The 15,914-nt window shown below is 45.0% G+C and overlaps 1 protein-coding gene across 1 annotated transcript in view; it reads left to right on the top strand.

Annotated features, from left to right (window-relative positions):
• The first annotated feature begins 3,690 nt into the window (after positions 1–3,690).
• BMP2K (BMP2 inducible kinase) overlaps positions 3,691–15,914 on the top strand; it is a 61,213-nt gene continuing 48,989 nt past the window's right edge. Inside the window, exon 1 of the mRNA XM_075709181.1 lies at positions 3,691–3,844. Coding sequence (XP_075565296.1) covers positions 3,691–3,844 — 154 coding nt within the window. The remainder of the gene's footprint in view (positions 3,845–15,914) is intronic.

Genomic DNA, 15,914 nt, shown 5'->3' with positions numbered 1-15,914 from the left:
AGTTACCATTGTATTAAAAAAAAAAACCTCTCTCCGCTAACTGTGAGAGAAGTTTCAAGATGCCTGTTACGTGCTGAATAAAGACAGTAAGTGGAATCATTTATATGTCATTATAGATCTGCTGTTACACAATTATTAAAAAAGGAAGTAGGTATCAGCATTTTAGACCCCAGGCAATAAAAGAAAGGAAGAGGCAAGATGTACCGATATCGTGATGGAGACATACACAGCATGTGACCTGGACTTTTTTGTTTTCTCTCCTGTTTTCATGCAGTGAAAGTTCACTGTTGACTCCCCAGTCATAAAAACCAGAAGATGACCTTTACTGCTCTTTTATTATTCTGATAATGAAAGGTATCTGCTACGATTTAATGAGTCACCGAGTTGAAGGCTTAAGAAAAAAACATTATATAGCAATTCCCACCCCCAATAGTGGTAACAGATATCCTGGCTTCAGTGCAGCCTCCACGTTAAGATTCCCCACCTTCTCCACCTTTGTAGTTGATCTCTCCTCACTTTAGGATTCATACTTTTGATTTTCTGTTCTTTGTCACTGGATTTTTCTTCAGACCATCTACTGTTTCACATCAACCAGAAAATAACTGTGCTTGTGGGTACTTTCAAGGTTTTAAAATCTGTTTTCTGTTTGTTTTGGGGTTTTTTTAAGCAGTGCAAAGACCTTTCTGAACCGTTTGTCACACTGTCAAGCATGCGTTACATTGAATAGGTTGGTTTTACTGCACGCATTCCAGATGCAGAAGACCGAAGCAACCCTGCTCTGCCTGAACCCAACGAGAGGTCTCATTTCAGTAAGGGAGAGCAAAGTTTATGTTGGGTTTCATACCCTGAGGGAAAGAAGTCTCACAACTCTTCCTTTCTGGAAATTAATGTATCTTCTAGAAATGTCAAAATGTCGTTCCGCTCAGGTGAGGAATCAAATCAAAGTCAGTGGGCCTATTGACACAAAATTATCAGTCATTTACCTGCTTGGAGGATCAGGCCCATATTTTTAAAGTGATCTGTCCAAATCGTCTCTATTATTCAACTTCATTGACTTATACTTAATAAAAGGGAATCCTTAACAACAAACCCTCCTCACAACCTGCTGGCATCTTACAGAAAAAGTCCATTTGGGTGCCAAGGTTGCGATTAAATGGGCTGTGGAATGTCGTAAGGTAGCTGTGGCCTGGCTCTTTGAGATTACTCGTGAGACACTAGCCAGTTCCGCAGCCATCTACGCGTTCGTGACCGCAACTCGGTGTGCAGTACTGATACGCTTGTTTGCCGGCGATGCCTAATGGTTGACCTCTACGTCCTCTAGTATGTCAAGACAGAGATTAGTAGCGTTAATCCCAGTATAATAAGAGTGCTCATTTGGTCCGGCCTAGAAATAACTCAAGCAATAATTCAATCTCTTACTTTAAAAAGAACAAAAATACATGGCTGGGGATAGGGCCCGCCGAAAACAAATAAAAACTAACCAGCTAACCTAGCCTCTCCTAGTGACTTTTAGAAAATACATTATTTTTACTGAGGACGAGTGAAATTGTATTACTCACGGGCAGTAAATTTATGTGCTTTTAACCCAGCTGCATTTTTTCTCAAAGACATAATTAAAAGCATATATCTAAGGAACGCAGGCATGTATCACTGTAAGAATGCCCTCATTAATGCAACGGGGCTGATCACGCCATTCCTCTCACAGTACTCTGTTCCTTTCATCTGCAGTCAAAATACCTTTCTCTGCTAAGGAAAACTGTGAATTAGAGTCTCTATATGCTGCTGGAAAATTGATCTCCCATACTGAAAGGATGGCAATGACTACAGAAAGGGGACTACTAATGCAAATAGCTGTATCGGTGCTTTCAGTGTATGACAAGTTGTCACTTCAGTAGAGAAATATTGTCATTTCCTTTCCGAGTAAGAGTATGGCAATATGATTAAGTCAAAACTAATTTGATTCTTCAAACGTTATCCCAAAGATTTAAGCTTCTGACTTCTCCAGAGGTTTCACCAAACCGATGGCTGCAACCGATACCCATCCAAAACCTGGATGTTCGGCTCTGCTGTTAAATTCCCACTGCAGATGCCAAATGCAGCTTCATTCAGTCATATGAGAGACTGAGAGGAGATGCCATCGCAGTTTTGGTTTTAGTGTATGACTTCATTTGGTAAGGGGAAAAAAAATGCACGACTACCTCATTTGTATTTGCACAGAGGGGAGTACCCAAGGAGAACAGGCTCGGACCGAAGGTACCTTTCCAATTACTCTAACCTCTCACCATTTTGGGATGACTGGAATCACTGTTTAAGTACAAAAACCAGGTGTTGTTGGTGTTTTGGACAGTTTGAAATTTGGTTTCAGTCTGAATGTGAATTAGAACTGGAAATTTGAGATAAATGATTTGGAAGTGTAGGGTGTTTCCCAAGCGTTGTTTCTAGGGAACTGTGACAAGTATCACCCTAAACAGCCACGCTTGCCATCTCGCAGCGCGGCGGTAACAACGTACCTTACAGTCCGTGCCTCCCTGGCCGCTCTGTCTGTGCCTTTCCCCTCAAGCTGAGCAACTTAAGCGAGCGACTGTGGGACACAGGGCTTCTGGGGGCTCAGAAACCGTTTTTCAAACACAATTCTTGTTTTCCTGAAAATTTCACTGGCGAAACGATGCTTGTGTTGGACAATTCCCAGGGTGGCTTTGTCAGTGTCTATAGGGGAGGTGTCCACGGACGGTGTATTTCACAGTGGGAAATTTACAGCTGTTTTCCCGTCCAGAGCCATCCATTTACCACCCCTTTTCAGTGCGTTCGCTCCTAACCTCTGCTTGCTGCGGGAAATGTAACAGCTGCTGTTCTCCCGTCCAGATCCATCCATTCACCCCCCCTTTGCAGGCCGTTCGCTCCCAGCCTCCGCTCGCTGCACGCGTGGAGACCCCTCACTGGGAACCTACGCTCCTCGCCGACGCTTCTCGCAGTTATTCCCCGCAGCGCAGGCGCTCTCCGGGCCCCACGGGCTCCACGGGCGCCCGCTGCCCCCGCAGGCCGCCGCCAGCCGCTCTCACCCCCCCCCCGTGGGCCCCTTCCCGAGGGCCGCTCCCGCAGCCGCTGCCTGAGGCGCGATGGCGGCGGGGGCCCCTCACAGCGGGGGCGCGAGGCCCTTGAGGCGGTTGGAGCCCCTAACGGTCGCCCCGCGCGCAGGGGGCGGGGGCGTAGAGCGCGAGCTGCTCCCCCCCCCCCCCCCCGCGCCCTCCACCAACCGCCGCCGCTCCTCGCGCTCGCTGGGCAACCTCACTTCCGGGCGGGCACGGCCCGCGTGAGGCGGCCAGGGGCCGGCGCTGCGCATGCGCCCTGGCGCCGCCGAGTGGCGGCGGCGGCGGCGGCGGCGGCTTCCCCCGGCAGCGCGGCGCTGCCCCGCGCCCGCCCCGCCCGCCTCCCCCGGCCCCGCCGTGCCCGCCCCCTTCCTCCTCCTCCTTCTCCTCCTCCTCCTCCTCCTCGCCGCGGAGCGGGCGGCGCTGCGGGCGCAGGCAGCCGGCGGTGGCGGCGGGCGAGCGGCTGAGGAGAAGCGGGGCGGGGGCCGCGGGCGGCATGTGAAGCGGGGCAGCCCCCTTCCCCCGCTCCGGCAGGCGTTGGGCGGCGGCCCGGCGGGCTTCTCCCTCGGCCGCCCGGCGCCCGTCCGGCGGGGCCCCGCCCGCCATGAAGAAGTTTTCTCGGATGCCCAAGTCCGAGGGGAGCGGCGGCGGCGGCGGGACGCCGTGTGTGGGCTCCGGCGGCGGCGGCGGCGTGGCCCTGGGCAAGGTGTTCGCCGTCGGGCGCTACCAGGTCACCCCCGAGGAGCTGCTGGCGGAAGGTAACGGGGCGGGGGGGGCAGCGGCGCCCTGGGGCGGGGGGCGGCGGCAGAGGCCGAGCGCGGCCGTGGGGCGAGGCGGGGGCCCGGTGCCCCGCTCCGGCCGGGCCCCCCCGCCTCCCCTGCCCGGCCCCGGGCAGCGCCTCACCCGCTGTCAGCCGGTTCAGGGCGTTTTGAGGGGTTTTTTGGGGTTTTTTTTTGTTTGTTTTGGCTGTTGGCCGGGGCTCGTTGGGTGGCTTGGGGTTTCCTGGCGTTCTGTCGCGATGAGGCGATACGAGATGTCTGCGAGAGCGGCAGGGCGCTGGCGGGGCCGGCGATCCGCGGGGTCCGAGCAGGCGGGGCTGGCGGCGGTGTGGCCGGGCACCGGCGCCTGGCACTAGGGCGGGTTAATCCTGCAGCAGGCTTTTGCCAGCTAATCTGGGGGAAAAAAAAAAAAAAAACCGAAAAAAAACAACCCCCAAAAATAAAACTCATGCTCTTCCTTGCTGGAATGCAGTAGCTTTTTGGCAGGGGCGCGGGTGAAGTTGCGGTGCGAGCGGCCCCGGCTGTGCAGAATCGCCGTCCTCGCCTTGCTGCAGGGTGCCTGGCTTCGCACTCCTGTCCTGAAGGTGCGCATCATGTCGCCGGACCCGCGGTGGGCCCCGAAGAAGAGTTGCGGCGGTTCAGGTGGTCTTGGAATTGGCCGGACTTTGTTGGTTCTGCGACTGGAATGGGCGCTGGCATGGGCCGCCACCAGAACCAGCCATATTGCGAGTTGTACTTTGTGTGTGTGCGGGGGACACGGTGCGGTATCGATCTCCCGTAGTTGGTGGCAGCTGATGTTGTCGTGTATAAAGTATAAATCACTTCCCAGGTTGCGGAGCACAGGGCTAGCCCTCTGTGCCTCTAACTGCTGAATTTCACAGCGCTACAACACCCTGGTTTGGCTCTTGTGGGTAGAATAACTTATCTTTGTCACTTTTACGTCTGTGTGTTGCTTAGACTAGTTTATCCGTAAATGTGCTAGTAAACTTTCATTGCTTATGCGCATTTCTTGATGAAGATTTAAGATGCGGTTTTAACACGTACTTGCAGATACTGTTTAAAATACAATAGTATAGGTGGTACTTAATGTTCTTTGCTACCTGGAAAAAGCTTTAGCAGAGTAGTGGGATTGGTACTTAATATTTAGAACGCAATATTTTGTCTTGGGCTTATGAACATGAGGTCCGGGCTTACCCAGTTCTGTACTTGGCTGCCTAAAATATGAGCGGTCCTTGCCGAGAGCTCCTTCAGAGGCGTTGTGGTCTGACAGAAGGTCATTTCTCTGCGGGGCTGGTTGCAGGATAGAGACTTCTTAAAAAAAGTATGGAAATAGGGTCCTGAACAAGTTGAGGAGGTAACAAAAACCCGTATGTGTAGTGGAAAGCAGAAAAATTGTATGGCGCTTGGTTCAGCTTAGCGTATTAGATCACCTTTTTTTTTTTTTCTTCTTCTTGTAGCTTGCAGAAACAAATTCAAAGCTCTTAAGGGCTTGGGGGCAGGGGGAGTATGAATTTTAACAGTTGAGTGTGGTGCAAATTGGTTTCCTTACTTCTGAGGCTAAAATAGAAAGTTTTCAGCAGCTTTTATGTGGTCTCTTAAATATGGATGCCTAGGAGTAGAACTGATAAGAGTCAGGGCTGTGTAAGTCTGCTTCGTCTTGGCAAAAGTCTTCAAAGCCAACAGCAGAGCTGTTGAGGAGGGAGGACCCAAAAAGGCTGAGAGGAGAAGAAAATAGCAGGTGGCAGGGCTGGGCGGTTGGGGTAGCAGGGAAGTGGAGGAGCCGGGGAAGGACGCTCTCGGAGCAGCTGGGCCGCGAGCGTGCGTGCTGGGGAGCGGAGGCGAGCCCCGTGGTGACTGGCGAGGCGGTCGCTATGACCCCGTGTTCAGGTGGCACTCCGGTACTCCCAGCGGCCACGGTCCTTCTGGAATGAAAAAGCTGCTTTTTATCTAGGAATTGCTTCTCGACAGCCAGGTTTTCTCTTGACTTAGTAACAATTAGTAGTAAGTAATGCTTGTTATTGATGTTGTGTTAGTCATATTGCAATCTATTATTAATAGTTAACACTTTATAGATCCCCTGCTTAATTATCCTCCTTGGGGAGCAAGGGGGAACAAATGGGTGTGGGTTTGGTTTTGTTTTGGTTTGGGTGTCTTTTTCCCCTCCCCTAGTCCCTTTGCATAAGGTATTTTTTTCTTCTTTTGTTTTCTGAAACCCAGTTTTACTGAGGGTCTTGGGCTTGTCGGGTAGCTCCTGGTATTCAGGGCTGATGAAACAGCATTTATAAGTTACTTCAAGAGGCTCATATCAGAGTTTTAGGTTGTGTCACGAAGTGTTGTTAATTAGTTAATGTATGTAATGAAAATAACCACAAGCCTATTTCAGAATGGGTGTATCGTGTTCTGTTAGCAGTGGTATGGATAGGCTTTTTGCTAGCTATTAGAATTACTAGCATTATATGTCTGTCAGATTCTAACTGTTTATACACGCCCCCACCCCTTCCAAATTTTGCACCTGAGTTGCCTTATGAAGCTAGCTCTTGATTCTGCAAAGGATTTAAGGTCTTGGTAACTGGAGTGAGTGGCAGTCATGAAGCCAGAAGTCTGAAGTCGTAGCGACCTTGTTAGGCTGCAGTAGCCAATCTTTCGTAGATTTCCTGTGTTGATCCAGATGTTGCCCTCAAAATGCATTTCTGTAGTTGTTGACAGTATTGTTTTACTGCAGTCTTTTAAAGGCAAAAGTATGTAGCATTATAATCTAGTTATTTTTGTGGTACGGGATATCCCTGGGGTCAGTCGGGGTCAGCTGTCCCGGCCGTGTCCCCCCCAGCTTCTCGTGCCCCCCAGCCTGCTCGCTGCTGGGCTGGGTGAGCAGCAGCAAAGCCCTTGGCTTTGCATAAGCGCTGCTCAGCCGTAAGGAAAACATCCCTGCGTTATCAACGCTGCTGCCAGCAGAAATCCAAAACATAGCCCTGTGCTAGCTACTGTGAAGAAAATCAGCTGTTATCCCAGCCAAAACCAGCACAAAAATGTATCATGCTATCTAAAGCAACTGCACCCTTTTGTCGTAAAGTAGGTACCAAGGTGGAAGTGCTGTAGTTAGTAGGCTGTTAGATGGTTTCTTTTGTTTTAGACGCACCACTCTCTTGGTGACTTCTTAGCCTTTATAACCCAGTGGCTGGTATGTTGTTAGACGGAGATACGGTTTTAAGGTTTGTTTTTCAGAGATGGGGAAAAACAATCAACTTGGGTTAAGGTTTCATGCAGAAAATGAGTTCCTGTCCATTTCGAGGGGATGGTAGAAGTATGCGGAATAAATGACTGGTACAGGCAGAGTGAAGGCCTTCTCTTTGTATCTTGTTGTTGAACAAGAGTATGTGCAATGCAGCTGAAGCTTGGGAAATTAAATCTGACAAAAATATGGAGAATTCTCTGATCAAAGTTACAGATGGTGCGCGGGGAACTCTAGTTACGGTGATATTGAAAAAGACTTTGTAGTTCAGAAATTGCAGCAAAATGGACGTGAGAAAGTATGAAACTTCCTTTTAAATTGATCTCACATGTCAAAGCAAAACAGCTAATGTTTTGAAGACTGAAAAGGAAAGTAAAAATTAGCAACTTGCCAAAGCATTTTTGGTTTATATCTGGAGGAGGTAGAAACTTGTGGCTTAATATGGGGATAATACTCCTTCATTGTTTGCATTGACTTAAACAGAACGGAGTGATGGAAGTGTCAGAACTTGAGTAAAACTAATTTTACTGGAGACTATAAGGGTAGGCATTGGAAGATACTGTGTTGTCTTATCTTGATTGCTTGGCAGGACTTGGGGGTGTTTAAACTGAGTAAATAAAGACTTTCCCAGGTTTGAAGTTGTCTTGGTACTATGAGCGGACCAAAGTGGGCATGCTACATGTTGTATTGACATTTAGTATGCGGGTATGTTTGTAATGAGTGCGGATAAAGCAAGTATAGACAGTGATGGATGTTTTGAAAAAAACAAACAAAAAAAAAATAGAAAGGAGATGCTACATGAAATGTGCAGTAGACTCTCAAGCTTCACTCTCGAACATGACTGGCTTGATATGGAAACTGATTTGTGGGCATGGTAAGATGGTCATCGTAGTGCTTTCACTGTTTTTTATTCAGAATTGATTGATGGAATCATGGGCCATATGCAGTTGCACCTTACAAAAAAAAAAATTACTGTGAAGTGTTTTCCCCCATGTGGTACAGCTAATAAACTGTCATCCCGTGTCCTGCATGTCTTGATCTGGTGTTTGAAGTACCGCAGTTTCAATTGGTTTTTCAGGCCGGTTGTTCTCCTGTTGTCCGGGCCAATTTGTACCATACCTGGGTGCTTCCTGATTTCTTCATTAGCCTATCTTTAGTCCAGCAGAGAAATGGGTGAACTCCGCGTCAGGCAGAAGTCCCCTGTTGTTCGTCCTTGTCGTGTCCCCCCGCCCCTCGATTTAAGGGAGCAGCCTATAGAGGTGCTAAACGTTTGTCCCGTTGGAAGTGCTCTACCGAAGAGGCAGAAATCCATACCTTTCTCTGGTCATTAAGCTAGAAGTGATTAAAAAAAAAAAAAAAGAGCTGGGACTTGGTGCCTAACTAAAAGAGGAAAGGGTGATGGCTGAACATAAAGCTTACACCATCTGGGGTTTATACTTTCCAGAGAAGGTAAGAGGGTTGGAGCGTACATGTTCTGATGGGGTGCTCTTTTTATTTTGTGATAAAAGCATTACGTGGCTAGCAGGTAGTTGTAAACTTATATACTGGGCCAGTGCTACTGGACTTGGAGTCATCTTCAGCAAAGAAGCTTGAAGTAAAAGAAGTAGTGTCCTAGAAACAAGCATGAGGGTTTCTTTTGTTGTTTTATTTTGGGTTTTTTGTCACATACTGGGAATGCTAATTGGGCTGTGGGTGAGCTTTACTGAACTGGATTTCACAGGATTATCCAGTAATTAACTGTTTGCCTATGATACAGATGTTAACCCTCGTTACAGATGAGGAATGGCCTAGTGTGCTGTGAACATAGCACAACAGGGTGATGATCTTGCCCCTGAAAACGCTGTTTTTTGGGAAGGACTAGGCTGACTGTGTTTGGAGGAAGCAAAACTCTCTCGTCGTAAATTCAGTACAGTTTTGTCCATTTTAACCCTCCCACCAGCAAGTGCATTGTTTATGAAAGTGGAGGTGAGATGCTAGAGGCTTAATGGAAGAATCTGGGCAATACCCTGTGCAACTTGCTCCCAGAAGTACCCAAACTGGACGTAAGGTAGCAGTAAGTAGTGCCGCTGTGTTAGAAAAGGCAATAGGCTGCTTTTTAGCTTTTTTGTGTCTTTTTGGGTAGGAGGGGTTGGACATGAGACATTGCTGCTCTTGTAACTTTCCTAATTTCCTTTGCACTGCTATATGTTGAAAGAAGTTGCGTGATAAGAGTTCTACTGTTTTTTTTAATCGTTCTAGCTGATCAAATGGTGAGTTTGGAGCTGTGTGGTGTTGAGCCTTCGGTGCTGTATCTTAGGAAGCTGCTGTTTTTCTGAGTGACCTTATATCTAGAACTAGAGAGGCAGGGAAAAAGCCATGCAAGTGGTGATTGTTTTCAAGTTAATTAATGTTTGTATAACGGAACGTTTGCTTCATTTATTTAATATGACGGTTAAAGCATGGTTTTCTGTGGAGAGGGACCTCTCAATAGGGAGGACAAGTGAAAACCTGGAATCTTCTTTTTATGAAACTGGAAATTCATTCTCCTCCCTTACATTCCGTCTCACAGTGCAACCTCTTGGTGCCATTACTGGCAAACTAGTGAAGGAATGAGGTTCTTGTAGGCTCTACCGTCCTACTTAAATTGAGTGTGCAGTCTTTGCAAGTACTTGATGACATTTATTAGTCAGTTGGTCTTTTTATTTTCATTCTGTTCCAGTTGAGGCCTAAGAAAACTAGCACCTTAGTGGAGAGGAATCCAAGTCCTGTTTTGTGAGATTTTGTGCTGTGCATTTGTAGATTGTCATGCTGTTTTAATTCTTAGTACAAGTGCCTTTTCTTGGAGGTTTTTCTTCAATTTATTCTCTAAGGGAAGAAGGGGAGTCTTAAAATTTGATCAACATTATAGCTGTGGTCAAGGTTGAATTGCTTATTGTCCAGAAAGGAGGTGTAGTAAGTTTTCAAAATCAGTCCTAAAATTAGGATAATCTTGAAAGTTTTATTGTGGGTGGTTTTTTTTTTTTTTTCCTACTTCATGTGTCTCAGCAATAGAAGTTCAATTAGGAATCCAAAGAGACGAACTTTCCGATGTGCATAATGTTCTTTAACCCTTCTAGGATGCTTTGTTAAGCCTCATTTCAATTAACCTTTCATATCCTGATTTTTAGGTCTTTAGAGTAAGTTATCTTGGGGATTTGCAACTCTGGCAGTTGCTATAAATTCTTAAGCCTGCTGCTGTACAGCATACACTGCTTTCTCTCGTGTGAAGATGTGGCTCCTCGTTTGTGCTTTGTTCTGAAGAGGCAAATAGAGAGAAGTGCCATTGCAGTGGATCTGTTAACCTTAGTACTTCAAAGGGTTTAAATGTGGTGAGGCCAGACTTTTTAACTCTTAAGATTCTGATAGTATAGTGGGAGAGCTTATTTTTGCGGCAGGTGTTATGAATATAGCTGGTGCAGGGTCGCTTCTGTCATGACTACGTGGCGTGGCAGTCTTCTCGTCAGTGGCGAGCTGATATGTTCATTATTGTTTTCCTTCATTATTTTAGGGGTTATGTAGCATGGGACTTGCCGCTCTTTGCAGTAGCTACTGTTTTATTTTCAGCTGGAATCTAGTTCAGGTGGATTCCGAACTGGAAGGTTGTCTGGAAAGATAACTTGTGGCATTTGAGTTGGGATTGGTCATGTCGATTTTTTTTCAGAGTCTAACATTACTGAATCTGTGTTCACACGTGACTGTAAAGGTCAAGCCTGCGATTCTGTCTCAAACAGTTTTGCTTTGCTAATATTTGAGTAGCAGAAATGGTTTGTTCGAGTTGAAAAGATAAAGGGAGAGAAAAAAAAAGCAGTGCGAGTACTTGAAACTTTCTGGTTTTCATGTTGGCTGAGAGTCTAATACGATACAGGTGAGGGTCTCGCGCAGTCCCAGCAATGGGCACGGCTGCCTTAGTTCAAGCGTAGCTTCAGAATGGCAGGTGGTGAGGTGCTGAACCGAGTTTTGATCTCTGGGTAATGAAGGATAGGGAGCCTGTGCCGTCGTGCTTGGGATTTATCTTTGGGCTTTTCAAGCCTAAGGAAGGCAGCTAACAACTTGAAAGAGCAGCATTGTTTTGCCGATTACAGGATGTAGCTGTATGCTGTGTAATGGCAAAGAAAACAAACCAGGAAGCAGTTTGGGTATTTGCGTGTGATCCTAGTCTTACATGAATATGCAGGTAAAAATACCTTTTTGTGTAACGTAGCACACAAAAGGAATGCTTTAACTTCAGTTTTGTTAGCGAGATAACTACTGTACTGACTGAGCTTTGGTGGTACTTGGCGAGAACAGTCACTCTCCCTGAATTCTCCAGAGCTGTCGTGTGCCTCTTTTAGATAGATGGAGAAATTACAGGTTAGGGAACATCTGTAGGCTGGCAAAGGTATCTGTTGTACAGCGGAGACCAAGTTCAGCTCGTACGGACGCGTGGTCTAATGCTCTCGGATTGTCAAGTTGTTATTCGTCGCGTCTCCTAAGGATGCTCCCTTCTGCATTAGAATGTACATGAACATGTAATATTACGTCTCTGTTAACCGCACATCATAGTTCCGTTTTTCTCAATGATTTTTCTGTACCCAAAATTAGTTAAATACTGAGCAAGTACTTTGGAATCTAATAATTCTGAGCTGGGTTTCTGGGTAGTGGCCAAGAGTCAGGTGGTTATATAGGAGAAGCAACTTGATTTGTAGCGGTATCGTGTTAATACGATCTGCAAATTCAAGCCGTCTTTCCTTTGGCAAACTTTGATGAAAGACAGATGTAACAAATGTATGTGCCATCTACTTGGTTTTTCTTTTTTTTCTTGAAGATGTGTTTCGATAAAGTATGCTAATGTTACAGTAGTCATAAAAGGGGGTGTACGCATGCAGATGTTTTTACTGTGAGACTCCCAGACACCCTCAAAGGCTAAGGCAGCATATAATAATAGAGGATATATTAGTTTTGTCTGTGAAATACTTGGCCTGGCTTTAAAAGAAGCTTGCAGGATCTTACTTTGGGCGTGTGTGTTTTGTTGGTTCAACTGAAAGTGGTTTTTTCTTTTTTTTTTTTTTTTTTTTAATTAGATCTCAGTATTTTGTATGTCAACATAGAAAAGAAAAACTTGGTTAGCTAATAAAAGTAGAATTCATTTTCAGACAGGTGTTAACTAGAAACCAGTGAATCGGGGAAGAATGCATTTATTTCTCTGGGCTTTCATTAGCGTAATATCAGAGCTGTCAGTCATTAACAGGTATGTTACCCATATGGAAGTATCGGTACAGTTCTTCTGTGCATGGAGAACTGAAGTTAATGCCGGAGATGGGACTCGGGTCTCTAAAGAGCAGCATAATTACAGGCTTACTTGCCTTTCACATCTGGAAAGAATGAGCATGCTTTAATATATACATGTTAATTGCGTGAACTTAGACATCTTTCTAGCTGTGGATGTTTGTTTGTTTTAGCTGTACAAGTGTGCACGCACACTGTCTGATGAATGTCTTAATTCTCGAAAAACAGATTTCACCTTGGGTACAGAGGAAAAGTGTTCGAGGGAATCAGTTTGTGCTTCTTGTCTGTGGCGTTGTTTTGGTTTACAGTGTTCTTTTTAAGTCTTCATTCTCGAAACTGTTTGATTTCTTAACCCTGGGCTATATTTTACTTGTTGCGGCTATTTTTTGCTCCCGTAATAGTCTAGGTAAGTAGGTTACTGCAGTCGAAAGAGTTGCTGTTTGTAAGCAGAGCTGTGTTAACTGACACTATGAATGCTTTCGGCCTGCCAAAATGCGGAGCGTAACAGTGTCAGATAATATGTGGTTCTAGTAAACAAATTCTGTTCTGCATTTGGGACTAACCAGGAACGCAGACATGGTCAGTCACCTAATTGTAGCTGGATTGCTCGAGATGCTGTCCTTTTCCTAAGAAAGCGTTAGGTTTACAGGCATCTGTTTTGGCATGGAAGTTTTTCCTCAGGTGTTTTTATAGATTTAGCTTAAAAGCTGTTAATGTACTGGACAAACAGCTGCTTCCTGAAATGTTGGTAATATTTGCCTATTTCTAGTACCTTCAGCTGAAAGGCTGAGGCTAGTTTGCAGATCCCAGTGATGCTAAGCAGCAGTACACTGATGCGGGTCATGTTGTCTCCAGTCTGTCGTTCTGCTGCGGTGGATGTGGCTTGTCCTATATTTTCCTCTCTGGCTTAAGAAGTTAGGCAGCGAATGTGAAAGCCCCTCTTCTCTTGAAGGGCTAGGTTCTGTTTTTTTCCTCTTCATCGTTGTCTAGCTGCTGACAAGGAAGGAAGATGAATTCCTCTTCTCCCGCTTTCCTGGTTGTCTTGGGAATGGATTTCTGTTTCTTGAGTGTTTGCCTACTGGTTAAGAAGGTAGGAACCTTTCCCTTCCTCTTCTCCGATTCACGCGTTCCTTGCTCATGCTCATCTAGGTTAGTTACTTTTCACTGGTAGCAGTGGGATGTCTTGGACATGGGTGGAGTCAGTTGTGAAACTGGGTCTCTGAACAGAAGCAGGGTGGAGGAAAACGCACAGAAAAGTACCAGTTGACAACTAGAAATAAAAAAAAAAATTACTTGATCCTAGGGGTCTGTTTTAATTAAGGGGGAATATTTCATTTGTTTTGAGTAGCAAAAGACATGCTGCTTTGTTCTTGAGCAACGTGAACACAGGTGTTGCAAAACATGAAGTCTGTGTTGTGGAATTGAAATCTAGCTAATGTGCAGTGTTCTCCCCGTGGAGGTGCAGTAGTCTTCTCTTAGCCTTGATTCTCGTTACGTCTGCCTTGCTACTTCTGATGCAAATGGTAAAAATACTGATGAAATGATTATGGAGACTCATGTGAGAGTGAACACCTCTTAGCATTTTTTGTCTTGCTCTTCAAGAGGTGTCAAAGCTGGTATTGATCTGAAGAACATCACATGCCCTTAGGGAGAGTCATTATTCTGCAGATGGAGAAACAAAGGAAGATGAAGGGATCTGCCCCAAGTCATACAACAAGTCTGTACAAGACATGTGGGTAGAGTTTGGAATGTCCTGGCTCTGCGATGGTTTCTTCCTCTTCGCTTCCGTAATATGCTATGCTGTGATTGCCATATACAAAACTATGAAAGGAATTCTGATATTCCAGGGCCTGAAGAGCTGTTATTCGGACTAATGTGTATGTTGGGCTTTCTTCCAAGCTTGCACACTATTTTAATGCATGAATTTGTTTGTGTGGCACCTTGAAACTACCATGCCCAAGTTTCGAAGATTTATGTAGTAATGGAATAGTCCAATTCTTGGTTTAATTCCTGTTCCGTTGTATTGACTCATGGTATTTCTCTTTGTTTTAATTTGTTACTTGGACTGTGATTTCTGTCTGTGCATCTTTCAGTAGCAGTTCTAATGAGTTGTTATTGCAGCATTTTGCCACTTTTCTTAAAAAACCAAAAAATAGTTTTAAAAGTCAGTGATTAATATGATGTTTTTATGTTCTCTTGCCATTCCTGTAGATTGAAAAACTGAATGTGCTTTTGTTTAGAGAAATTGTTGCTAAACAATTTTTTTTTTCTTTTTTTGTTTTGGATAATTACTAAAATACTTACACGAAACTATGTGAAAGTGCTGTTTCTTTGGAGAGACAAGCTATGGAGGAACTAAATTTGAAGCTAATCTTTGTCTAACTGCTAAATTGCATGGGCTTGGTCTGTGCTGTTTAAGAACTCTGAGAGAGCCAAGTGCTCTTCTGGATTGCAGCGGGGTAAACACAGGAGAAGGTGATTTCTCTTAGTACTTTGATTTTGAACTCGGTCTCAGATACAGAGCAAATGGATCATTAAAGAATACAAGGTATTTAATTACTCTGACGCGCTTGTATAAGGACCTGACTTGAATATAGTGTGTGTTCCGTGAGACAAGAATAGCAAGCATGAATGAAATTTGTCCTGTCAGTGTTAGATGTGTGATCAGTTCTGTTTTGTGCATGATGTGAAGGAAAACAAACTTTGGGGGGAGGAAAGAAAAAGGAAATGAAGTAATTGCATCCTTCGGAGCCCTGCTGTGTCTCTGTATTGCTCAGTAGCACAGTCTGTGTCTGTAGAGTTGAGACCTTCACCTTGAGTTCAGTTTAGATGAGTTATCGCTTATGTAGTATCACTTGGCTTTTACTTAATGAGAACTCCTGAAAGCAGCAGGAGGATTATTTGTTGTCAGAATGAGCTATCCAGAGATTCCTTAGACACTCAGAAGATAGAAAAGAAAGCTTATATTGCTATGGTAGTTCTAAAAGCAGTGTAACCATACAGGAACTCATGAAAACAAAACACCATGTGCTGCATCTAATCTGGTTTAGTCATGTAGAAGTCTTTAAGTTCCTCCAGTCTTGATTTGAATTTACAGTCTTACCTTCCCAGCTTTGTGCTTTCTTGGAATGTTTGATTGTCTCCATCAAATGGACTATTTTACTTCTTGCTTCTTGACTTGCTGTTCTGTTAAGCTGACATGGAATTATATAGGTGCATTTGTAAGAGGAAGTTTTTGTTGAAGGATGTCTTTGGGTTTAGGTGGTAAATGGGTCCTAACGTTCTTATTTTTTGTGACTAACCCAAAAACACGCGGACTTCCAGACTGGTCCGTTTAATAAATAACTGCCTTGTTCAGAGTTATCGCTGTTGACTGACTCTGCCTTGAAACACAGAAGATGTATGAGAGGTATTAACTGATTTTGTTAATCTTCACTTTGATGCTCAGAATCCTGTTGCTGTTGCAGCCTGGCTTTTTTTATTTAAAATGGAGCTGTTCATGCTGTTTAGAAGTTTTAATGTCTCTTTTTAAATCGT

The sequence above is a fragment of the Pelecanus crispus genome, chromosome 4 (assembly GCF_030463565.1).
Source record: "Pelecanus crispus isolate bPelCri1 chromosome 4, bPelCri1.pri, whole genome shotgun sequence".
Lineage (NCBI taxonomy): Eukaryota > Metazoa > Chordata > Aves > Pelecaniformes > Pelecanidae > Pelecanus > Pelecanus crispus.
The sequence above is the reverse complement of the archived record's forward strand: the minus strand, read 5'-3'. Positions and strand labels throughout refer to the sequence as shown.